This window comes from Pelmatolapia mariae, linkage group LG17 (genome assembly GCF_036321145.2).
Source record: "Pelmatolapia mariae isolate MD_Pm_ZW linkage group LG17, Pm_UMD_F_2, whole genome shotgun sequence".
In the NCBI taxonomy this organism is placed as follows: domain Eukaryota; kingdom Metazoa; phylum Chordata; class Actinopteri; order Cichliformes; family Cichlidae; genus Pelmatolapia; species Pelmatolapia mariae.
This window is the reverse complement of record NC_086242.1, coordinates 9296135-9323557: the sequence shown is the minus strand read 5'-3', so window position 1 is coordinate 9323557 and position 27423 is coordinate 9296135. Positions and strand designations below refer to the sequence as shown.

General features: G+C 39.4%; 2 protein-coding genes across 5 annotated transcripts in view; both read right to left on the bottom strand.

The window, feature by feature from the left end:
- The window catches only part of znf800b (zinc finger protein 800b), a 298466-nt gene that overhangs the window by 61778 nt on the left and 209265 nt on the right, over nucleotides 1-27423 (bottom strand). The gene's annotated exons all lie outside the window — the stretch shown is intronic.
- Nucleotides 1-27423, bottom strand: part of grm8a (glutamate receptor, metabotropic 8a) — a 287983-nt gene that overhangs the window by 83376 nt on the left and 177184 nt on the right. For all 4 annotated transcript variants that reach the window (XM_063500399.1, XM_063500400.1, XM_063500397.1 and 1 more), the window contains exons 4-5: nucleotides 2001-2136; nucleotides 1006-1160 (exon numbers count right to left, since the gene is read on the bottom strand). In XM_063500399.1, the coding sequence (XP_063356469.1) occupies nucleotides 1006-1160; nucleotides 2001-2136 (291 nt within the window). The remainder of the gene's footprint in view (nucleotides 1-1005; nucleotides 1161-2000; nucleotides 2137-27423) is intronic.

Genomic DNA, 27423 nt, shown 5'->3' with positions numbered 1-27423 from the left:
TTCTTTTTTGTTTTGTTTTGTTTGAGACTAGCTGTTTCCCTTGTTTCTGGCAACTGCAATAGCAAAGGTAAACACAATTTCACACTGTTGAGGGAATTTGTGGCATATTAACACAACTTAAAACTGCTGCCTCACTGCGTTAAAAACAACATTGTGGTGTCTTTGGACCAGTTGTGAAGCAAAGTTTTGCCTTAAATTATTAAAGTTACAGCAAGGAAGTATTTCCAAAGTACAGGCCGAAGACATCTGTTTTTACCAGGAAGGCCAACAATTTCATTTACTTTTCTTTTGTTTCCTATGGAAATAAAAGCTAAATTATACAGCATTGGCAGCCCAAAAATGATTTCAATGAGCTTGTCATGGCATCAGAATAATTCTCAATGCATAAGAGAACATTTACCTCATGTGCAAAAGATCCCGTGTTTGAGTCAATGTACTATACTGTGTCACTATAAATTACAGACACATTTTAAGCTTTATATAACATATGTTGCAGAATTACTGCATTACACTGCATTATGTTTCCAGGTGTACCAAAAGAAAGTCTAGTCATTAATCCTCACTCACATCTCTTCTGTCTTTTTTTAAAGTCCACATAGCCTTTCTTGTGAATCTGCCAAAGCTCCCTTTGATTCATTTAAAGTTCTATTTCTCTCCCTCGCTTCCAGTTTATATCTTGTCGCCTATGTGGCCCTCCAGGAGTCAATTATCTAATAGAGAGCTCTGACAGAGAGCAAATGAGGATATTCTCCCTGGTGTATTGGCAAAAACTTGTTGCCCACTGGGATCAAAAGTGAGAGAACATGAGTCCATTTCATTTCTGTCTCTGGTCTTTCCCCTGTCTCCTTAATTTGATCTATCAAAGTTTGAGCAGCCGCTGCTTCGGCTTTCTTTCATTTGCCACAAATCCAGTTTCAGTGCAGGTGAGAACTACTTTTATTATTCCTCACATCTTCTCAGTTATTACCTGCTGACAGCTTCGTATATGCCTATTATTATCCTTACCATCCACAGATGCCCTTTTGGGAAGAATTGTGATGGCCCCCTCAGCCACCCTCTCCTGGCCAATCACAGGGGAGATCTTGGACCCCCAGCTGTCTGAACCCACCCACAGGAAGTGACCCGTCTGGTTGTTCCTTTTAGCTGCATCCAGAACTCGTCTGTTTTAGAAAAAGAAAAAAGAAAAGATAATTCAAATATCTGAAGATAGACTACAGGAGACAAGTCGAGCAGTGGGGTACTTGGAAGCATGTGATTTAGGCTTAACCCTACATAAAGATCACTGCAGCCTTTTTCTTGTAACGCTGCTTATATCTATAACTGATGCAGCAACAGGCAGCATCCGTCTAGCCTGTGAGTAGTGACTCCTATTTTTTTTGTCCATAAAATGTGTGAAAAACATGTCATCAAGTATTTATTTCCAAATCTCAAGCATTTTGTAGCTTAGCATTCTGGACAGCATTTATCTAAAAAGGCTTTCTTCCTCAAGCATTTTTGCATGACCCAAAGACAAGAGGTCTGATTGACCAGTAATTAAGCCATTTCAGGGGGAGGTATGAGTCAAAATGGCATTTTATAATATTTGAATTTTTTGTTTAAATCTCAGTTTTGGCACATTTTCCTAACTGCCTAATAATTATGTACATCATCATTCAAGATGTAAATCCCTCTGTGTTTACATAAATAACTGAAAGGCCAGACCATTTTAACGATATATAGTGCAATAATTGTGCCTGTAGTATAGTGCGAACTCTTAGGTCGGTACCACAATGCAACACTTCTAACCAAGTGAGTTGCTAAAGAATAGCGATATGAAAACCAGGTCTTTTCTTCTTCAGAATAACATAATTGTAATCACAGCGAGCATGTAGGTGTCAAAAGGTTTCTATTGTAAAATATGTTGAAAATGTCACAGAAAACCTTATTAAACAAAAAAGTACACCTGATAGCAGCGGGAAAGTTGACCAGCAGGGTTCGTTTTTAAAGTGCACAACACGTACCGTATGTCATCCTCATTAGCGAACATGATGATGGCCCTGGCATTGGAGGTCTCCAGCAGGCGTCTGATGATCTTGTCAAACTCCCCTGGCCTGGGCTCCCTGGGGATCTTCAAGGACTGGGCAATACACACACCACCTGAGACAGAAGAGGGGGGAAAAGCAAAAGGAGGGACAGATTGCATCATCTATTTTAGATTCACTGATTTGCATTTTCCATTCTGTTTCAACACTAATTTCACTCTCGGGTTGGCTTGTACACATTTCATGAAACTACTCAAAGCACTCTGTGTCGAGGCCTCTGACGAAGGCTTTAACACTTCGAACATCCTCACAGCTTTGAGATAAAGGTAAGAGTAAGTGGTTGGTTAACATGGCAGCAGAGAAAGAAAGCAACATATTCACTAAAGTCCGGGAAGAGACATGACTGAACGTAAAATAGTACTGGCTGTTCAATACAATTTGCCCTCCAAAAGATTCAAGACAAAAAACATTTGAAAAGATTAAACAAAAACTGACAGGTAAGAGCGGACTAGGTAGGAAGAAAGTAGAGAAAGGGTAGGAGGAATCTGGGGGACTGGGAAATTATAAGAGAGGAATGCTGAAGAAGAAAAGGGATGTTAAAATTGATACCGAAAAAGACTAAAAGGAAGAAGTGAAAATAAACAGAGTGGGAAGCTGAGGAGGGGGAAAAAGCAGGAAAGGAGAACGAGCATTAAAAAAAAGAATTTGCTAAAATGAATTGAGATGATGGTGGAGGTAGGTGGTGTTGATCACAGGAGAGAAAACTGTAAGAAACAAAGGAAAAGATGAATGGGGCATGAATGATTTAAAATCACGCCACTGCACAGAGTAAGTGGCAAGAAATATCGTCTGTACCCACTTCACGCTCCTTAATTTACTATTGTCGAGTGCGGCAATATTAGTTATTTCACTCACAATATGAGATAATGAAGATTTCTGTCTACCTGGTTCCGCCTTGATCCCTCAGCCCTCTCACACACACACGGACACACTGTTGCATACTGTTTTCAGCCACCTCAGGAGGTGGTTTTTTTAAGCTGTTAATTCACTCTGGCTGCATTCAATCATTAGCTATTGTGTTAATTCTTTTTAGCAGCATGTGTGTGTAAGTGTGTAGGATTTTGTCATTGTTGTACATTGCCTTTGTTATATCTGTACAGAATGTATGATGGACATTGTGTATCCATGTCTTTTGTGCGTGAGTCTACACATTCATTTCATTCACTTGTCTCTGGGAGTGTGTGTGTGTGTGTGTGTGTGTGTGTGTGTGTGTGTGTGTGTGTGTGTGTGTGTGTGTGTGTGTGTGTGTCTGTATATAGAAGTGAGAAAGTATGAATGATGTCCCCTTTCCTCCCTGCCTGTTCCAGACCATTTATTGAACATCTGTACAGTCTGTCGCTTTCACTATGTCACAGCCCTTAATCACACACACGCACACACACACAAGCACACAGATCCACATAAATGCGCACACCGGAGTGCATGAGCGCTAAAACAAATACTCATTAGCCTCAAATTAAAAGCCTCTCAAGGATAATCACTAAAGTGACAAAATCTGCACAAGTACCCACCTCTACCCCACTCCCCTACACACTCACACATTTACACTCATTCTCACACAGACACACATAAGAAGCAAATATTTAAAGGTTCAAAATACGTTCTCAAGGATAATGACCAAGTAGACATGCACTTTTGCATACATATACAAAAACAGCAAATCAGAAATAAATACAGCGTGGCATATGTACACGCATACACTCAAATGCACAAGCGCTGATGATTGCATTCTCCCACCATTGTCCTTGGAGCAGCATAAAAGTGATTAAATCACTGTTTGTTTCACAGCCTCACACCCATCATTAATAACTGTCCCTGTGGAGAACAGGCTTCCCAGATAAAGAAAATATCAAATATTGTCTGTGAACTTAAGAGCTTCTCCACACACGCATGCGCGCACACTTGGCTGTCACTATCGCAGCCAAACACTTCATGTATTTGATGGTGCAGAAAAGGAAAAAAAAATGACGGCATGTTAAAAGTGAACGTCAGATATTAGCGCACACCTTTTGCTTCTCAGCTAAAAGCAAAGCTGCAAGGCAGGTCAGGAGACGCATCAACAGCTTCTTTTTTAACGTCAAGTTGAAAGCTTAACAGGAAACAAGGTTCAATATCCAAATCCTAGCACAGCAGGGCACGGGAAACATAGGACTGGCTTCACGTTCCAAACACAGACACGCATAAAAAGAAAAAGTCAAGAAAAATATTTGATGGCAAAAAATATCATGAAAATTTGTAGCCTACATTTCTGCTCTTTGTCAAAAACTTCTAATATGCAAAAATATTGTTAGTGTATTCTGTAATCTTTAAAATCAGCACCTCAAGTTGTCTCCAAAGCAAATCAAGTCAGCAGTGTGCTGCTGTTTCCCGAGGAGGGAAACTGTGGCTGAGAGCATTAGACACTCATTATCCTCTGGATAAACAAAGCAGTAAACACATTATTTACTGGCATTTGTTATGTCAATAATGTTCATCATTATTGGATTAAGTCTGAATTAGTGCTATATTTAGAGAAATCAAAGTGTGAAAAGCTGTTCAGTCAATTTTAACTTTCAGCTGTTCTCGTCTTACAGTCAAAGGCTCGTAATTTGGCTGATTGTGTGTAAACTGGATAATTAATTGTTTGGAGACATATGATCACACGCTGCGCATGCTAATGTGGAAACTGTAAGAAAATCTCTTCATTCACTTCAGATAACAGCTGTATTGTGTCACTGTAATAGTCAGTTTGTTACATAATTTGCCAGTTGTAGCACGTTCATCTACAATGGGCTAATTGAATTATGAGCTCTTTATCCACTGAGCACCAACACACCGAGCTCTCCGTTTATCACTAATAACCTGATTATTGAGCCTTCGCTGTGGAATTGAATGTGACTGAATCCTAATTCCTTGAACGTGTGAGTGCGCGCTCATGTTTTTCACATCTCTGGGCGCAGGTGCGAGGTGTAGCATTGTGCCCCGTGAATACCCGTTTTTTTATGTGTGAATAGGAATCAACCTGTGGCCACGAGGAATGAATCAATGCACTCAGCTATCTGTGGAAATACATGCAGTTTAATGTGCATTTTTGTGTGCGTGTTACACGTTACTATGCATTTGTATCCGCTTGTCCCCTCTGCAGCTGTTACAGAGAGAGGCAGAGTGCAAGCTGTGATGATAAATTCAATGTTAAGTGTGTCCAGCGTCTCTCCAAACGAAACCCTGGCAGTCGGTAATTAACTCCATTCTGTTTAGAGGTTGAATTTTTTCAGTTGCAGGAAGGGAAACGCCGCTGTCTCAGCGTTTAATTAACAATCTGCTTCCCTCCCACACGCCCTTCTCTCTGCACCATTTCATCTATTATCCAACAGAGACTTGAATGGGGAAGAAGAAAAAGAGAGAAATTACTCATCCTTCTCACTGTGTGCGTCTTGCTTTTGTCAATTTCTTCTCACCTGTAGCTCGTCAAACTTTTCATAATACCTCCAAAGTATTTAGACAATTTCAGGAACGAACTAGCTAAACGTGGGTCAGTGCATCCTGAAATAATTACCTAAACTCCTTACACATCAGACAGTGCATAAAATGCAACAAAAGCAAATTTTATCTTCTTTTTTCATATGTTGTTTTTATTAATCCCTCAAACCTACCTTACATGAATTTCACAGCAGTCATTTCAGCTTCTGTACAAACTGTGTTGTTGACTCTAAAGGTTTGCACACATTCACTGATAAACTCATGCATTTTATAATATTGCTGTACTACATGAATAAAAGTACTAGACCACTTAGATATTACACCTGTATGGGCTGCTCAGCCATGGAAACCCATGCCATGAAGCTCCTGGCTCACAGTTTCATTGCTGATGTTAATGTCAGAGGATGTTTGGAACTCCGCAGCAATGCAGGTTGGTGACTTTATCACACTATGCACATCAGTCCTGATTTGGTTTGTAAATGCTTCTACTTGGCAATAATACCACTTGTTGATTGTGGAGCATCTAGAAGGAGGTGGCCTCCTATTACAGTACCAGACTTGAAATCAGTGACCTCTTTAGAACACCCCATTCTTTCACAGATGTTTGTAAAGTCAGACTACATGACCTGATTTTAATCACTTGTAGCAGTAGAACTAAAAACACCTGAATTAAAAAATTAAGAGACTATGTGGTTCAAAACTATATTATAGCCATTCCCAAAAGTCAAGAGTACTGCAGCCCACTTAAAAACCAGAAAATCCCATTAAAGCCCACCCAATCTTAAGTCTTCACGACAAAAGAAACTGATGTATTTACTTGAAAAATATAGTCAAAAACACATAAACAACACAGGCTGCTGACTATAAATCACTACTGCTACCCAGTCATATGCAAAGTGTTAAGGCCAATGAATGAAATTTCTTCATGGCTAGTGACTGGTGTGTGTGTGTGTGTGTGTGTGTGTGTGTGTGTGTGTGTGTGTGTGTGTGTGTGTGTGTGTGTGTGTGTGTGTGTGTGTGTGTGTGTGTGCACATTTCTGGGTTAAACATGACTGGGGTAATAAAGTGAAACAAAGGCAATAAAATCCGACTCTCTTTCTGTAATAATTATTCCATTACAATACAGCCGCATTATCCTCCAAGCAGCCTGCAAGTGTGTCCTGATAATTTTGAGAGACACACATGCCCTATCAGCTGTTACTATTAGCACAGGATTAAACATGGTTGGATCAAATGCGAGGCTCTGTGTGGTCTACAAATCCACAAAGGAAGAAATTAATTTCTTTCTCCAGCTTGGTATTTCCTTGATAAACCCTGTCCCCAGACTCCCACTACATAAACACTTGCCAATGGATTGTTACTATGGAGAATACTTAGACAAATACTGTACATACGCAGACAGACACATGCACGCACTCTTTCTTTCTCTCCAAACCTCATTAGCACACACTTTAAAATTAAAAGTTGCCCTCTGCTTCTGTTCATGAGCGTGGGTACTGTGATATAGGCCCTTTGAAGTCAATGACTTTTTTTCTTTTGTGTATGTGTGGTGGTGCATGTGCACTTGGCTTTTTAAACAATGCTTGTGTAAATTCTGTACTTACTAACATGGGATCTTACCAATTTTTTATATGGTTTTTTTGTGCTGTTTTTCCTCTTTAGTGTGGTGCGCAAATTTTTTTGTCCCGCACAATGTGTCTTTTTTTCAGCCTCTGAGGTAAATGTCCTCCGCAGGCTTCCTAATGAATCATTGACAACCCACAAACCGCTGTCCAAAGAAATGTGCATCCTCCCATTAAAATAAGCCTTAAAGTTATCAGGTCACAGAGCCTCAGATGGGCTTGAAAATTCAGAGAGGCCCAAACCCGAACCCAAAAAAGATGCTGCTCAGGTGGAAATATTTTTCTAAACTTGTAATGGGTTCAAGTTTGGTTGATTATAATTTGATGATAATGGAACACCGGTTGGTGCAGGGAGGGCTTAAAAAAACGGGCAGAGTTTCTTCAGTTTTCAGAAAAAGAATGTACTTTTGGTCAACTTTTGATTAGCGTAGCGTGAATACACACTGAGGGAAAATTACAACCCCACACCAACATTTGGAACATTGCTCATTATGTTAGAGTTCCCACTGTATAAATGAAGGCACCAGTTTGCATCAGTGGGTGGATATTGAATATTTGCTAGATGGCACAGCATAAACCGCTTCGGGTGATGTTCAGACAAAATACAATAATTTGTGGTATCTATCTAAAAACCTCATTTACAATCTAGTCTCAGTATATTATAGCAGAATTTAATAATATAGTTGCAGGAGTTATCTTTCAGTCTGCATCTATATTGTATTATTATAATCCTAGGCACTGGAAAAATCTGTCTTTTCTTTAGTGTGCGTTACTCTGGTTTTTGTACGCAAGTGAAGAATGGAAAATGCATTGCAGAAAACAAAAACATCTTTCTATTTAGCATCTATAGGCAGCATGTGAACAGCAAGAATTGGCTAAAAGCAAACCAGAACGTTCATTTTTTGTTTTTGTTTTTAATAATGTTTAATTATTACATACATAATTATTATGTCTATTTAACTATAGATTTCAACCATTTTTCATAGCATAGATTTAACAAGGTGCTGGAAATTTCCCCAGAGATTTTGGTTCATATTGACTTGATTGCATCACACAGTTGTTACAGGTTAGCTGGCTGGACATCCATGAGCCAAATCTTCTGTTCCACCATTTCTCAAAAGTGCTCTATTTGACTGAGTTCTGGTGACCGCGGAGTCCATTTAAGTACAGTGGAATCAGTGTCATCTTGTAGGAACCAGTTTGAGATGATTTGAGTTTTGTGACATGGTGCGTTTTCTTGCTTGAAGAAGCCATTAGAAGATGGGTACACTGTGGTCATAAAGGGACAGACATGGTCAGCAACAGTACTCAGGTAGTCTGAGGCATTTAAATGATGCTCAGTTGGTACTAAGCGGCCCAAAGTGTCCCAAGACACCATTACACTATCACCACCATTCTGAACCACTGATAAAAGGCAGGATGGACCCAGGCTTTAATGTTGTTTACATCAATTTCTGACCCTAACATTCAAACATCCCAGTAGAAAGGGTTGAAAATTACCAGTACAATCACTTGACACCTTCTGTGCAACACTAATTTGAGTGATATGAAAATAAAATAGAATAAACTTTTAAACACATCAAAACATAGTTTTGAGCAGATGGGAATTAAAACAACATTCTGACAACAACTGTCTCTCCTTCTGTGGGCAACTAAAGAGTGGGTGAACTGGGTGATACTACAGTAAATTACAGTTCTAATTATCTAAAACTTGGAAAATCCTGTACATTAATAAACATTAAAATATGTACGTATAATTAAACTGAAAGTGTCATATGTGCTAAAACTGAAAAAAAACAAAACAAACTAATTTACAATGTGTTGCAGGGTAAAGTAACGGTTTCTACGTGGTGCAAAAAGCCAAGCATATTAATGCATCAATCTTTATGCTGTCCTGTCACAAACCCATGCAAGTCCTTTTACTTTTCATCTGTGAGGCAAATGTGAAGGGCAGAGGCACTGACTGCAGATTAAATGAAAAGGACTTGAACTTGTCACCTATACTTATTTCATACATAGAGGACAGACTGTGCCTTGTAAAGTAAATCTTGGCCTTTTAACAGTTTCACTACCGTCACACAGAAAATGTCTGAGTGCACTGTGTAGCAACACCTGACGTGTGTGTGCGTGTGTGTGTGTGTGTGTGTGTGTGTGTGTGTGTGTGCGTGTGTGTGTGTGTGTGCGTGTATGTGCGTGTGTCTGTCTGTGTACATGTTTAAACATCTTTGTGGGGACTTATGGGGACCTCCTCACTAGGATATGAAAATGAGTGTGCGTGTGTGTGTGTGTGTGTGTGTGTGTGTGTGTGTTGGCAGAATTGTCATCACCACAGGAGTCAGACAGTCTAGCTGAAGTCAGCATTTGCTCAGGTCTAATGTGGAGACAGGTGGACACCTAATGCACGCAGCACTGTGCATGCATCAGACGAATGTGCATCACAGGCAAAAATGGAACCTATCTAAATGCTGCAAGCAATGTTCCCTCTAAGCTGCGCACGTGCGCAATTGCGCACTGCTGGCACGGTCTCTGCGCACACAAAATCTGCGTTGCACACAGAAAAAAAATCTAACCTGAATTGAAATTAAAATTAATACTTTAACAATTCTGTTCTGCAGTGTTAGTCAGTAAGTGACTGGCTGTTCCCGTATGGGATTAGAACGATGCCACCTTATCCCATAGTCCAGCCAATGATGCGATTCACATTCGTATATACGCAGCTAATCAATGTCGTTGACAGGCTATGACAGCGCCCTTATGTGCCGACACCGGTGTTTTAGCTAGCAAAGCGGCGTGGCTGATGTGGAGTGAAGTCACGTTAATGACAACGTGTACAACCATTGGAGATGTGAGCAGGACAGACGGAACAATTGACGGAAAAGTGTGGACTTTATACCAGTTTTTAAATTGTGTTGATGGGCCACGTAAAACCAGAGTTATGATAAAAATATATGCAATGTTTGGTTTTCTTCCTGAATACTATCGTTGTTTATATTTACTGCGGGAAGAAACGGTAAAAACGGCATTTTATAAGGAAAACGCTCAAAAGCACTCTCTGCCTGTGAGCAAAAGCAAAACCAAAAAAGCCCACCCTTTCCTATTGGTCGAAAAATGTACCGTGTCGACCAATCAAAACATGGCATTTAGTTGTTTAGGAAGGGGGGAAGTTTTAGGAGTGACGGCGGTGTTTTGAGATGTGAGAGATTTGCGAAATGTAGCGCAAATCTTGTGTAGTTAGTGTGTAGTGTAGTCAATAGTTTTGTTGTGTGTGTCAGAACAATGAGGCGACTACTTAATGTTACAGGTGTTACAGGCAGTGGCGGTCCTAGCCTGTTTGGCGCCCTGGGCGAACACTCCCTCTCGCGCCCCCCCCTACACACACACATACACATAAAACATATTAAGGATTGTACAATAACATAAAACTGTTGTCAGAACCATACTGAATTTCACCAGAGAAACACACACACATATATGAAGAGAGAGAGAGTATGCATAGTATGCAAACGGCTACCAAACAGCCATCATAATACGTCATACAATGAGAACAGGACAAATTAACAATTGACAATGACTAATTAATATTAAAATCTGTAACATAATGTGTTGTTTGGAGTTTAGTCTGTTACTGTTACTATTTTTACCATTTCTTCTTAGAGCAACTGTAACCCACATTATTTCCTTAGGGATTAATAAAGTATTCTGATTCTGATTCTGATTGTTTCAGGATACATGACCTGCCATTATCCAATGACACATCTGCTTACCTGTATCTTTTTCTTGTTTCTCCTCCTCTTGTTTTCTCTTTTTTTCTAAACTGAGCACCTGATGGCTTTGAACTTTTCTTGTCCATCTTCCATTGGTTTTCATTTTGCACTCCAGTATGAACACAAATCCCCCAACTCGAGGATCACCACAACATAACCTAATAGACCTAAACCTTAGTTCACAGATTCACTTTGTCTAAGGTGTATTTCTGGCATTTCGCACAGCCCAGGATTCAAGTCATGAATACATAATGGGCTTGGATTTACATCATTATAAATGAAATGGGCTCTATTTGGAAGCAGCCGGGGACCCTCCGCTCTCGACAGATTGTGTGCGTGACTTTAAATCATCAAACTGTAAATTATAAATTTTAAATTGTTACTGATCCCTTTACCCCTGGTCCTAAAGTGTATATTTATTTTCTTACTCTTCTTATATTTATTGTTTGTTTACTTGCACTGCTGTAACTGGAACCTTGTCCTCTCGTGTCTCCTATACTGTACTGTATGAAGCGAAGATGACAATAAAGTTTACTTTGACTTCAGCAGCGAGCAGGCGCACTGAGGGCTCTCGCGCTCACTTTTCGCGTATAGAATATCGAAAAAACATCGGTGCAAATTATAAGTCTGTATCATAATGTCTGGTATTTTCGTGTTTGTTGGTTTGTTGTTATTTTGTTTTATTTTGCGAGTTGGTTATTAGACGCTGCTCCAGCCAGCCAGAGAATCCCCCACCGCCCCGCCCTCTCCTCCCTGTGCCACAAGCAGCAGGCGCACCTCGCAAACGGGGGGCGCCTTTACTCCCCCAAATGGGCGATAGAAAGTCTATGCCATTCCCAGTATGCGCTGGCTGATGTTGGGGCAGCATGAGTACGCGCAATTTTTTTTTTTTTTTTTGCCGATGCCCGTGATGCCGCCCCCACCACGATGCCGCCCTGGGCAACCGCCCGTGTCGCCCGTATCAATAACCGCTACTGGTTACAGGAGTGATACATCTCCTGTTGTCAGGCCTGCAGGTATCAGGCTGTCGTTCTCCTTTATCAAATAGTGAACAGAAATTATTTTTTGGAGTGGCACAAATAATTTGTGTGGCATCAAATTTGATGCAGAACAGCTGATTGTTCTGTAAATATTTTGAAATGTTTGTTTAAAAAAACGCCTTGGCTGCATTTTTAGGTAAACAGCTGCAAAAAACTTTGTTGTTTGCAAAACTCAGTAACTGTTTTGAAGAAGTAACTATATGATTAATTGCCCAACATTGGTCATTATATACTGTATTTTACAGACAGAGAGTTACAGGACTCTCTCCCAGACCACAAACTCATACTCATAATACAATACAATAAAGTCAGAGCTTTATTTAAAAAAAAAAAGTTGTGTTTTCAAAATTGGAGTTCAAGTTATTTTTACTTACAATAGTGTTAACATACTACACAGGTCATGAACAAGATTTATTTAAATTTTCATTGTAAGTTGGTTGAAGCAGTTAATTAAAAGTAGTCTAACATAAATGTAAATGCTGTAATTTGATTATTTTAATAAACCATGTAACTTGGATGGATTCGATGCTGGCGTGACCACAGTGCACACGTCTGCTGTTGCTCACAGTGGTCCAAGGGACGCTCAGGGAGTTTGTGTGTTCGCTCAGACACATGAAAAATTAGAGGGAACATTGGCTGCAAGTATTTCCACGAAAAAGCAACATAATAGCACATTTAAAGCAGTTTAAAACTATGTATATGAAATTAGGGGTTCCACTGAGCATTTCTTCTTCTCTTACTTCTTTTCACTCTCTATGTGTTTATATGCAATTTTGCATTTAATGTGTGTCTTTTGTCCTGTCTCCCTCTCCTCACCCACAACCAGTTGTGGCGCGTGGCTACTCCTGCCTGATTCTGGTTCTTCCGGAAGTTTCTTTCCCTTAAAAAGGAGTTTTTCCTTCGCACTGTCGCCATGTGCTTACTCACAGGGGATTGCCTGTATTATTGTGGGGTCTTTACCTTGCAATATAAACCACTTTGAGATGACTGTTGTTGTGATTTGGTGCTATATAAATAAAATTGCATTGAACTGAACTGTATTGAAATGAACTGTGTGCGTTGGCAGGTTTGTCATCACCACAGGAGTCATGAAGTCCGGCTGAAGTCAGCATTTGCTCAGGTCTAATGTGAAGAAAGGTGGAAGCCTAATGCACAGAGCGCCATGCATGCATCAGACGAGTGTGCAGGCAAAAACAGAGCCTCTTTAAATGCTGTAAGCATTTCCATTAAAAAGCAATATGATAAGAAAACATAAAGCACTTTGGAAAATATAAGAAATTAGTGGTTAAGAAAGACTGACAAAATTAGTAGGAAAACACAAGCTATACATGTTGCATATTCATTTTCCCCCCAGCCACTAGGGCTGTGAATGGAACCTTGAGAAAATACTGGAAGTAGCATTGTAGTGATAATTCACACGAGACCCCAAGTTACAGCTGTATCTGAATCATCTTGTGCAAATATATTTCTGAGCATTTACATTCTTTTTGCTTTTTCACAGAATTTGGTATAACACGCGTCAACCCACATCTAAAACCCATAAGAAAAGGAAACAGAAAAAGCTTTTCCATTTCTAAATCTGTACAAGCCAAAACCCAAACAGTGCTCGAAAGTGCTGACTTTTCGTACTTTATTCTTCAATATCAGCAAGTATATAGAAAGTCCACTAGCTTTGAACAAGTTTCTGTGAGATCTGAGATCTGACAACTGCAACTGGAGACTACTTTTGTGAGGCAGGAGACAAGTCAGTCTCAATGTCTCCACTGAGTCATCTGACCTTCCATCGCCAGTCGCACATCACCAATACTTCTAATCAATCAGACTAATCCCAATGGCCTCTGCTGGGTGGTGGGAGGACAGGATCGGCAGTGGGCCAGACAAGAGGGGATAGATGGCGAAGACCTCAAACGAAGAGACGGGATAAGGGATTGCAGGATGATAGGCAGGACGGGTGGAGAAATGAGAAGATAAGTAGAAGAGGAGAACTTTGGAACTAGGGAAGGAGGAAATGGAAAAGGACGGAAAGATGAAAAGATGTAGCATATAAAGCAAGGGGGAGGGAGATAAGCAAGGGATGATTGGATGCCAGACAACAGATAAAAATCACAAGGTCAACGTTAAGCTCAGAAATCACAAAGAGAGAACATGCCCACTTCTCTGTCTGATACTCTCTGTATGACTTCTGAGTGTTGATCTCTCTTGCTTTAACTCTACTGTTGCAACAGCCCTCTCTTTGACATAGAAATGTGCCCCCACCCCTACACACACACAGACACACACACATGCACACACGCTATCTGACAGTAATCAGACATCCAATTACAGCAGTGCCCCCGGAGTAGGGCTGTGTGCATGCATGTGACTGTTTGTGTATGTGTGTGTCTGAGAATACATGTGTTTGTTTCTTTGCTGTCTTTTTTTTTCACTGAACACACACTGATACTACATCAGATGCCTGCTGATGTCTGATACTCCCCAGCCCGGGATGTCCTGCTGTCCCTCTAGCTCATGTTTTATCTGAGGATGAAGGATCTTTCATGTAAACACACAGACACACAGACACACACATAAGCAAAGAAATATATGGCTGTTTCTAACAAAAAAAACGCTATACTTGTAGAAGAATGCAAGAAAAAGGGGTTACACAAAAAAGGTTTAAACTTTTAAACATACACTCACCAAAATATAGTGAAAATGGTCACGGCAGGGAGAAATTCTGCTTTTACATTAAAAATGAAGAATTAAAATACATCAATTAACCATATTCTAGACCAAAAAACTACATTTGTGTTGTGGATTGTTGATTTTTTTCAGTGCCAGGGTAAGATAAGATAACCTCAAGAGCAGTTTATGCATTGTTAACGTTTTAGGGCAAATTATTGTTTAGCATTTCACACAGTATGTAGCAAAATTCTGTAATCTCACCTTTCTAACAAGTACAACAACCAGTACCATCCTTGTATTATACAGAAAATTAGTGCACAGATACAAAACGTATCCAAAGAAATATTTACTATAATACAAAGTGTTCAGCAGAAGTGACAAAAAACAAAAAAAACAAACTGTAAATTGTCCTCGCTGCCTCCTAGGCTTCCCTTTACCCTGACTAGTCCCCTGTGTTCATGCTGCTCCATCTTCTTGCCTAACACCTGTATAAGTCCCTAAATGCCTCTTTTAGACTCTGACACATGATTGAATTTTTTTCTAATCGACGCTGAACCGGTTCAACATGAGTGAGACTAACTGGTAATCAGTGTTTTCTGTTTTGAAGGCCAGTGTTCCCATAGGTCAACAAAGTGTGCTAAATGATACAATCTGTTTTCAGAGATTTACAAAGCTGTGTTTGAGAATGACATTTGAACCAAAGGAGACCAATAGAGCTTAGAGTTTATTTGTTTGGAGTCATGTTGTTGGTAGTTCCATTTTGTGTGAGTGTGTGTGTTTACAACCTGGAAAAACTGTAGCAGATCATCATAATCTTCAGTCTTTACCATATCGATGTTTGGTTTAATCAGAATCATCTTTATTTGGGCAAGTTTGTGCACACAAACAAGGAATTTGAGTCCGGCTGACTTTGCCCTCTTCGTGCATATAAAAAAAAGAGATCACTTTGTTTAGTTGTTTGTCTTTTTACTTCATATTTGTCATGGTTTTTGCAGACTTCCAAAAACAGACAAATAAAGAAAACACCCAAGTTATCTTTTTCAGAACCTTTTTTTTGTCTGATGTTGTGAATGATCTGAAACTATTCTTTGAAACTATTCTGTGGTTTTGATCAGAGAAAACAATTCTGTTGAGTTTTCTGACGTGTGCTTTATTTTTGTTTTTCTTGGTTTCTTTTTTAAAGAAAAGATGTGAAGGTTTCACAAAGTGTCTGTTAGCAATTGTGAAAAAAAAATCTTGGCGCTTATACTCATGTTAGACTACACTGATTCAGTAGATGGCTCTACAACACAATACATAGATGTCTTTGACAACTACTTTCTATTCTTTACGTTCTTTTGATACTTTGCAGTCATTTATGTAAACAGTTTTGAAACATACAGTCGTACATAGTGGACTTTTTCAATGATTAGTATATGACTCTACCACTTCCAACCTCCATTATTCTTCCAGGATGCAATCATCCATGCTTTTATTTCTTCTAGACTTGTTTACAGCCATGCACTTTACTTGGGCATCTCCTAGCATAACATACGCAGACTGCAGTTAATTCAGAATCCCGCTGCCAGACTTTTAACACATAACAAAAGGAGTGACCACAATGTATCAGTCCTTGCAGCCCTTCACTGGCTACCTGACAGTTTTAGAATTGATTTTAAGCCCTACACAGTTCATTCCCTGCCTTTATCTGTGAGATGCTGATTCCATATGAGCCTGAGATCTTCTAGCATGGTTAGTAGTTCCAAAGACTCGTTTAGTCATTGAAGCTGACTGAACCTTTGTGTTCCGGGCCCCATGACTTTGAAATTCCCTTTGATTTCAATAACTGCTAATGCCTTTATCAAACCATTTTCAGTTTTAAGACCCAAGAGTGTATATGCACGGTCTTTCTTTCCTGTATTTACTCTTGAGAATTTTAAATTGTTTTTAAAATTGTTTTTTATCCATTTTTAATTTTTACCTTCAACTTTACTGACATTTGTTGCTTTTATTATTAGTACTTTGTAACTTGGTTTTGAAAAGTGCTTTATAAATACAAATAAAGCTATATAACATAAGAATGCAAAAAAACTTAAAATCATGGCTCGTGTCTTTAGTGCCGGAGTTTATCACTCTGCCAAATCAAAAGAATGAGTCACCCTGCAGCGCACAAACAGACAGCCATGTTAGCATTTTAATGGAGTCATCGGGAAGTGACAATTATGGTGTTAGACGAAATATACAATCACACATGCATTAAATATTCAATAGCAACTTCATCGATACATCAGCGCAACACAACACACAACTAATCAGCCAGCCCACAGAAACTTCAGCCAATGATTTGCTCCTGCTAGAATCTGCCAGGGAGCAGAATATATAGACAGCATTATGGCATCTGAATAGCAATGACCACGATGGCTTATTACTGTAGATAGCACCCGCATGGTGAAACATGACGCATGAATGAGGATGAAAAGAAAAAAAAAATCTGGCAGTCTGTGAATACATGGTCGGCTGTACACGTGCCCGTGTCTGTCTATGCTCGAGTCTGTGTGCGCTCAGTGCAACAAACACCTGACACTGACAAAGAAGACTAATGTGTGCTACTCTGCTTGGCTCCAGTTAGATGTGTGGGATGTAGGTATATGAGAAATGTATGAAATAAAATGACATAGCTGAAGTTAAAATAAAGTTAAAATAACTACAACTTTGGCTGTAAATGTTATTAAAAAAAATAAAGAAAAAAAACCTCGGTGACACAGATTAGGTGGGGTGTTTTTAGACATATTCTTGATGGATTATAATTTGCTTTAAGGTGGCTAAATCAATGTGTCTCCAAATGTAATTATGTGAAGGCTGAACCTCTCTGAGAAGTACATTAACTTTGGATTAACTTTTACATTACATTAAATGTAATCACCTTTTAATATAATATTAATCCTATCTTCAAGACATCAGCCACCTCAGCATTCTATGAATCTCTTTCAGGGCATTTCTGTTGTGTTCATAGGTAATAGAAAGAGTGGCTCATGCTCTGGCCAGGTGCTGTGAATGCACTATTGCTTTGGCCAACGAAGTCCCATGCATAGATTTCACCAGATCAATATGACTTCTACATGAACTATTCTTCGGGTATTGATGCATTCGCTGCTGGCCTAGCACACGGTGTTTACTGCCAAAAGCTCAAGTGACAAGGTGAAAAATAAATAAATAAATAAGGCAGTGCTACGCACACGTACGAGTATGAGTCAAAGGGCTCCATTTTCATGACAGAGCACAGAGAGGCTTTGCACAGGTAAAATGACATTTTTTTGACAGACACACAGGGGTCTTAATCCCAGCTGCAAGCATTTGATATTTTGGCGATTTTTCCCTTTTTTCCCTCCCTCTGAACTTGAATTAACTTTAGTAGGCATAACCGTTCAGCAGGGGTGTGATAGTGGTGAAAATGCAGCAGAGCAATTTCTGCTGTTCGGGATTATGGTGATTTGAGGTTATGCTGCGTACCTGCTCAGACCATTTCACAAGTACACGGAGCAAAGAGGAATGAAATGTATTTTTCTGAACACGAAAACCACTCACAGATGTACCACAATGTTCTTTTCTGTGGAAAAAAAACAGATGTCAACAATAGCACTGGAAGACAATGACCATCACCTTGCTACTGAGATATTTGTTCACATGACATCCCCACATCCACACTGCCCCTTTGACATTCTCTCTGCCATCTCATCTCATTATTATTCTTTTCCGTTTTTCCCTTCTCCTTTATTCACTTCCATCCCATTGCCTTCCACTTCCTTTCTACCCTGGGGGGAGAGATCAGCAGCATGGTGTTCGCCTCCCTTCTATCTACTCTTTCCGCCTTTCCATGCTGTGCATCCATAACCTCGCTGAAGCCTCCCACCACACGCATCATGCCTCCACCTCTCCAATGTTGCCAGCTAGCCTGTGTGTGTACAAGATCATGTGTTTTCTATCCATCTATGCCCCGACTTTATCTTTCAACTCTTTACTCTCAGCGGCAGGCTTTGTTGTGCACATCCTGTCTAGTCTGGCCTGCCTCAGTGCTCCCAGCAGGCAATATGAGTGTCATGTGGCTTGTCTTTACTCCATGTCAATTATAATTCCCACTACAAAACACAACAGCAAGGGTGAGAGAGAGAAACTGACACACTCTGGTTTATCCATCTCATCGTGGCCTTTCTATCACCAGGACCAGCAATCAGAGCCACCACTTTCAACAAGTTGTCAATTGATCTCAAAATCAGACAGCGGTTGTAGCGCAATAAGCTAACCATGGCTAAACTTGTGAAAGCTTTATTTCTTTTAATGGAAAATGTCTTTTATAGATAATAAATACACATATGCACACGAATATTGGCACAGAATACATTCACTCGTCTTTCGCTGCACTTTGGTTTGCCTGCTCGATGAAATGCCACTTGATGTGTCTGTGTGAGTGCGCGGTTGTGTTGAATTGTGAAGGACAGCAAGGCCTGTTGAAAAAAGTTAGGGAGGCAGAGTCCATTGGCATTTACTCAGCACTTAATAAGGTGAGTGTGTCAGAGACAAAAAGGATAGAGGACAGAAATATACTTTGGGTGAATAATCACACAAAAACACACCGAAAAATATCCTCTGCACTAGCGGATAAACAAAGGAATTTACACAAAAAGACACACACAGTTTGAACTCCTGCCAGTCAAGCGTGTTAGCAGGAGAAAAAAGGGGTCAGCGATGGCTTCACAGTTCAGTTAGGAGAGAACTTAACAGGTTGATTGAACCCTGACTAGAGATTACTGATGGATCACTGAAGAGAAGAGAAGAGAAGAGAAGAGAAGAGAAGAGAAGAGAAGAGAAGAGAAGAGAAGAGAAGAGAAGAGAAGAGAAGAGAAGAGAAGAGAAGAGAAGAGAAGAGATTACAGGCATTCTCTAGAGATGGAATCGGAACCTCTTTTCATAATTTGAAAAATGGTGTAATGGAAATGAACACTTCAATTCAATTATGCAGTTGTAAAACTCACTCCTGTTATTTGAGGATATTGAGCCAACATTTTTAAAAAGGTTCTACCAGTTGGTAGTTCCCTTGGAGACAAGAGAAAAATCTCTAAAAACAATGCTGTACCTGCAGATTTCAAACACATGCACACCTCGACACCAACAACACACACATACTATTAGATTTCTTGTTTGAGGGAGGAACGGGAGATCAATCTGGGTTTCCTCCTGGGTTGCTAGAAATCTCTAGGATTGTTCTATCTAATGCTCTCACCACATATATAGATGTTTTCACACATGTACCTGAGTCCCCTGGCAGAGCTGTTTGGTAGAAAGCAAATGTCCAATTTCAGATCCAGCTTGATCGAACGTTAAATGGTCTCTAAACTGCCAGTTACAAAGTGCAAAGTGTGTATGATGTCCAAATGAATGAAGTTGAGGTTATAGAAAACAATTTTCAAAGTACAGTATGGGGCATGTATGTCTTGTACACCCTGCCCAGTCACCGCACATCACCAAAAGCTAAATAGGGTATTTTCAGGAGTGAGACTTTATCTGATACACAGATAAAGTCAACTCAGTGACTCCACCATCATGCTTGACAGAGGTGTTTGTGCTTATGTGCTGTGTTTAGTTTGTGCCAAAATGTTTGCATCATGGCCAAACATCTCTGCCTTGGTCCCCTCTGTCCAAAGGACTTGTGGTTTCCTCAGATGCAACTTTGCAAACCTACGCTGCGGTTTTCTTTTCTTTATAGAGATGAGAGGCTTTCTCCTAACAACACTTCCAAGCATACATGTTCAGTCTGTTTTTATAAATTGTGCTGTCATGATCTTAAATATTAAAGCCTGAGATGTAACCTTTTGGTTTATTGCAGTTCCATTGAGCACGTCAGGGTCTGACTTTGGGTTGGATTTGCTGGAATGTCCACTACTGGGAGGACTGCCATTGTGTTAACACACATTTGAATGCTCCAGATCAGCAAGCTGCCAAAACGTCTGCTTTTATAGAGGTGCTCACACTTCCTGATGATCAGTTAATCAAGTGCTACTTAGTGTACTTAGTTTTCCGAGAGAAGAGAAGTGCATAAAATCCTGTAAACCTTCTTTTCCATATACGGCAGACCAATAGCAGTTCAAACCAGGGCAAATTACCAATACACTGATAAAAAAAAATGTATAGTCTGCGCTGAGAACTGGGGGCTGGAAATGGGCTGTTTTTCTTGCAATATATCAGTTTTGATCAAATACATCTTGAATAAAAACTGTAAAAGTCAGTATTACCACTTCCTTTGTGTGTTTTTAACCCAACAATTTCTATGTCATATGTTCTTATCAGCACTTTATTTTCATCTTTCATTGGTGATACTTCTAAACATGAGGCAGTGAATTAATTCGTCATTTGGTGCACTTTATACAGACTGTATGCAGCTCCACTTTTGTTACTGTGCTAACTCATTTTTAGAGTGCTTATGTTGTATCCTTGATCTGCAGTCATCATTATTGATTTTCTAGTCAGGACTGTTTCACTGCCCAGTAAAAACATCAAGGATTTACAGGCTGTTCCAAAAGTTTATTTGCAAAAGAGTTTAGCCTGCTGCATAAATGTAAACCTGTGCAATTTGTGAAGAAGAAAGTTTAAGTGCAATATATTTGGGAGTTTTGTGTTTTCCCTTTGCTGCCATTAAAAACATCTAAGGTGATCTGTCTCACTGCTGAGTGCCCTTTGACCCTGTAATCTAGGAAGTGTGAGACTGAGCTGCTCCTCTGTGGGCACCCATGCTGTTCAGGTCCAATCAAGTAGCCACATAACACCATTATTTCAGCCTTACCCTCTGCAGGGGTGTCAGTGTCCATCCACCGATTCCCTTCTTTCTTTAATCCCATTCTCTAGCTATATTCATCATTTCGTTCTCACTGTCAACCCCCTGCGTTTTCAGTCGCTCATCTCGCCCTCTCTGCTTCACTTCTTCTCACTTTGTGCTGCTATTGACTTTGTCCATCTTATACTCCACACCTACCTACATCCCCCCCCTGTCCCTCCCTCCATCCTGATCTCAATATCCCTCCTCTCTTTACAAACTCTCCATCCATCTACTCCTCTATAAAGGCCCTTGCGGCCAAGGCTCCATAATGAAATCTCAGCAAGCCTTATTGTGTTGATTAAAGCTGTCAGAAAGAAACTAAGAGAGGAAAAATACGGTGGCAACAGGGGAAAAACAAGGGCTCAATGGTGCGTTGCGAGCGTCCTTGTTTCAGCTATTATTTTGCCTTCCTCCCTTCTATGTTTCCCTCTCATTTTCAGTTAACATATACACAATAATTCTAGTAGTCTTCGAGCCTTTCAATCCTTCAACCTCTCTCCTTCCATCCATGTCACTATAAGCAGAACCTCTTGAGGTTTTGTTCTGCGCCGACCTTAACTTAATGCAATTCTGTCAAAACACATCTGCCCCTCAACCCTCTCTCTTCAAGCTGTTTCTCAAACACCTTCCTACAGAATATGTTATGTACACAACTACACAGTAGCAAGATGCTTAATTTGTTTTTAATCGAGCTGTACAATTCAGCGATGCACTGATGGATCAGCCAGCGACTGGACTCATGACTGATGACTGCCTGATCAGAATCACATATACAGCATTCAAGACAATGTGCTGTAAATTGATGTTTACCTGTTCAGCTCCAGAGCAATTAAATGTGGAAATGATGGGCTCTGCCCAGCTCAGTCAACACTGTTTGAAATGCATGTAGAAGCTGCGCACAGAATAATAACTGCACTGCCATCGGCACATATAATTGCAGATATAAAGCATGCCATATTTTATATTTTTTCAAAACAAGTTTAAAATAGATTTATGCTGTCAAATGTGTTCTTAGGAAGAAAATCCAGGTTTGTCCAAAATCTAAATCAGCCAAGAATGCAAACAGTGTCTCTGTTTAATATCAGCACTTACTCAATGAATGTCCCATGTTGCAGTACTAAAATTCTGACCGACTGGGTGCTGTATGTTTAATTCTCTAGCATAGAATTTAAAAAAAAATGTAAGTACAACATTTTTTTATTCTTTTACCTGCCCATTAGGGTACAAGGGGAAAAAAGGTCAGGAACTAAGCAAAAGCTATATGTTCAATCACTTAGTAATGTGTTTAAATTGCCAACTACAACTGATATTGATAGGAATGTGCTAATCTGTACTAATCCTGACCTGCTTAACATCAGCAGCTGATTAATCAATTGATCACAACACTTTGTAGAAGCTATTTAGAGCCGATCATCCAATGTCTGTGAAAAAAAAACGCACAAAAACCAAAAACATGATAGGAGGGGAGATCCAAGTAATCAGTGAGGGGAAATGCCAGAGTGGGTCACATGTGGTCAAAATGAGTCATGTACATCTGAAACCAACCAATGCTATGCCTCACACCCTCCGCTAACTTCCTGAGAGAAACTCTGAAACTGTAGCACCAGAAAATCCTAAAAAATTATACCAATATAAAAAGCCATACAACTGGAAGCAAATATTGAATCATTATTGCAGCCTTGTTATTATCAAAGCAGGTGTAAGAATAAAAACCAGAAATTAAACTAAGAAGTATGAAGCACTGGAAGTAATTTCAACTAAAACATAAAAGCACATTAGACCAAATAGAGGACAACAAGTGAGAGTAGAAGCAATTCAGTGCAGAAAGCGAGCCGTTTATATTTTTTCTCAGCTGTGCAGTTTCAAATTCATATGGAAGCCAATAAAATGGACATTTCAGCAGAGCAGGACCAACATACTGAATGTGTGTACAACACAGAATATTGACATTAGAAATGCAGTCTGAAAATCGTGTAACCTAAATATCATGAAGAGCTTTAGTATTGATTTTGGATGTAGATCTCCCAAGAGTACGTGTACGTGTGTGTGCGTGCGTGCGTGTATATATACATACACACACACAGACACACACACGCACACACACATTTTTTTTACTATTGACTATATATATATATATATTTTTTTTTTTTTTTTTTTTTTGCTTTTAACAGCAGGTCCATCAGAAAAATGACAAGCACAAGAGGTTCAAACAAATTACAGAACAGTTTTTTATATTACTTATTTTTTTCTCACAATTTAAGGCCAAAGTATCATGGTGAAAGATTTCTTCCACATACTACAGCAGCATTTCTTTATCATGTGAAAAAACTGATTTTCTATTTACTTTCTTGTGCTGAAGTATCTGAGAGATTTAAAGAGTAGTTAAACTTCAACTTAAGATCAAAGTAAGCTGTATGTGACCCACGATAATAAACGAGGTAAACACGAACATGATACGTGTAAATATTTGTAAAGCACTTATATACGTATGTGTCACCACACACACAGCAAACCCCACAGCACAGAGTGATAGTCAAGCACCATCAGGACCAGGCAGAACGGAAGGCATGTCCTCCAGAGTGCAACCTTCCATTAACATTACATTACCAGAGAGACAGGTGAATGACAGCTCAACAAGACTGAATATCAACAGTTTCTTTTTCAATTATGAAGATGACAGAGAAACCACAGGGAAACAAGCCGGACTTCCACTAGAAGTGCTCTGAGGAGATTTTGGAAGCAGCCTGCCTGTATGCAAGATCATCTAGCAGCCAGTCCAGTGATGTGCATGAATAAATCAGAATTCCCTGGTCAGGTTTGTCAATCTGTCACTAACTAAATTTCAAAAGGTTTAAATTTAGGATGTGTAGGTTCTCAAATGAGAAGCATTTCAAAAACATGTTATTCTGAAATTCAAGGATTACAGCATTCACATTAGCATCGATAGTCTTCTAATTAGAATTAGAAACAGATGCTTATCTATACTGCAGATGACCCCACTGTAAGAAAATCCACTAAACAGAAATGGAAAAATAAAATATTGTGTGGAAAGGAAAATACAACATTCTGCAACTGCAGAAATGGGTTTAAAGTGTCTGTTTAAGCAGCGGTATAATTGATGAAAACTATCAATGTTCCACATACTCCGTGTGCTCTCATTTACATTCACAACACAGACACAGACTTGTTACTTTTACGCAGAGAGACTTAAGTTAACTGCAACGATGGTGTAAGCTACAGCTTCTCTAAATGTCTCGGCTCATTTAAAGGCAACTGAACCATCTAGACCAGTGTACAGTCGTGGGTGGATAACACAGAAGCAATATTTTGTGGTAAGATGTTTGAGAACCAGCGTGAGGAGAACGGAGTGAGAGGCAGATGTGTCCTGACAGTGTTTTTACATTAAGCCGAGGCTAGGAGCAACATACTGTAACCTCAGAGCTTCAGTTTTATAGGTATTGTAAAGATATTTACATGTTTCATACGATTGTTTACTTAAAGTGGCCAGTATGAGGAAAAATGCAGTGTTTAAGAAATGGTATCTATGTGGCAGTTGTGTTTAACATCTACCTCCTGTGGTAGCCATTATGCATCATGAGTGAGTCACTGTGCAAAATGTATTAGGGAGAGAGAGAATCTGTTTGGACTATTATAAAATAAATAAATAAATAAAAAAGGATAAATGAGAGCTCCATAATTTACAATACTGTTTCACAAAAAAGCTGCAAAAATAGTACAGTGCAATATTATTATTATTTTTTAATTAAGATGCCAAATTTTGGTTATTTACTTTACAATTAGTTAGTAAATGAGTAAATTAATTTTACTGACTGAACATTGTGCTTGATTAATTTCTGACATCTCTTAGAAGTCCAGTCTGCAAATTTGGATATAACGTAAATAACATAATATAAATTATGTTTCTTATTTGCCTAAAAATAATAGTTTTAAACAGGTTTCTAACACATTAGTGTTTTCTTGTTTTTATGACAGGTAATCTAACAAATTTCTTAGGCACCATAACATCCGGATTGGAAAAATTAAGCCATTGCCAATGTACCTAAAAACATGGGATCTATCAGAAGGTATAGCTGTGGTTGCAAAAAAGTGGGGAATGACTTACCTCTGTAAACACTTTCTTCCTGAGTTTATTATGTCAGTCAGTCATTTCAGATCATATGAATAAAGACTTCTGTCTATTTAATCTTGGACTTAATCCTCCATTCTGAAACACTGTATCTTTGGCAGGCTCATTAAAAAGTTGTCAGCCAATGAACAAGCGGTTTCAGGGTCAGACCCGCCTCTCCCTGTCACATGATTGTCATTTTTTTTAAACCAAGATAACGACAATGAAAAGGAAACATCACAGTAGCTACTTTTACACTGTCCATTGATGCTCCTGTGGGCGAGATGGTGGAATTGCGAGGCTGAAGAGCTGGCTAGCTTTCTAACAGCGAAAAGCTTATGCCGTGTTCCAGATACTTTGGAACTCGGATGTTTCCACATTCCAAAAAAAGGGAGGAAAAAAAAGGACTTGTCTTGGTTCTTAGCAAGGCAGACTCCTTCAGTTATTAATAGCAATAAAACATACCACTTATGTTTTGGGGCTTTAAAAAAAACCTTCATGTGTAGAGCCTGATCAGTGCTCTGTGTATGGTTTATTTAATGAGTCAAAAATACACAATATTGTCATTACAGATCAAAAGTTTATAGTTTAAGTACTTTATATGTTCAGTGCCACCACCTTGGATTGCAAACTCTGGGTTGGTAGGGTTGCTCCAACTTCCCAAATCCAAGTTGAGGGGGCATTCCAGATTGAATTTCTGACTGGGAACTTGGAAATTCGGACTTCCGACTTATTCAGGAAAACACCATTACCTTTGGATGTTCTTTTGGTTCCTTGCTAAGATTCTTTGTGCACTTTTGAAAAATGTTAAATTCTTCTATATACTTTTTCTTTTTCTCTTTTGTGTGTCCCTACACAAAATCATTCTGCTCTGCCTTGCTGTCAGTGAAAAATAAAATAAATTACACACCACACCAGGTGAAGAGAATTCCTGCCTCAACCACGCCTTCGGCCCTCTTGCAGCCGGGAAAGGAGAAGGTTCTGAGGCTTGTAAAAGATTTAGGTTTTAGAACTGTCATAAGGAGTCCCTAATCCATATTTCATTAACTCTGTTAAAAAAATATAAGTAAGTAAGGGGATTTCTCCTCACAACCGAGGATTAATTACCAAAACTCAGTTAAATGATTAATTGGCTAATTGTTATTCTGCAAAATCGAAGCACTAATAACGTCAAGAGAATGAATATTTGCAATCATAAAGTTATACGTTGGATACCTAATAAATGACGGCAGTAGGCTTTGACGCCTATAACATAACCTCCATACCAGACAGTAGTTGAACAGTTCACACAGGTGATTCTGACACGAATTGAATCAATATCTTGATCAAAAAGTCAGTTTGAGGCTTATCAGCGGTGTGAATGAACAGGTTGTTTATCAGAAGCCTGAGGTACAGAAAAACACATGAACCAGCCATTTCTGCAACAGCCCAGATCAATGGGAGGATGATCAGGGAAGATATTGGCAACATGAGAGCACAATGAGCAATACTCTCCCTCAGCACAAAACAATTGAATGGCAATCTATCTCGGCTATAGCCAGGAAACGCACACAGTCTGTCAGACATAAAAGCATGATGGGTAACACACACACACACGCATGCACACAGTGAGCTTTAACCATGAAAAAACGAGGTTTACATAAAAATAAAACCAACAAAATCTCTCATTTATATGGTTTGATGTTTAAGGAACTTAGGTGCCTAAATGTGCACTGTGAAAAGAAAGCTTTTACAACCGTTACCCTACACAGAGCTTCCTGGTCCCTTAGTGGGGGGAAAAAAGGAAAAAGCAACAACCTACCCACCCCCTCCAGTGTCCC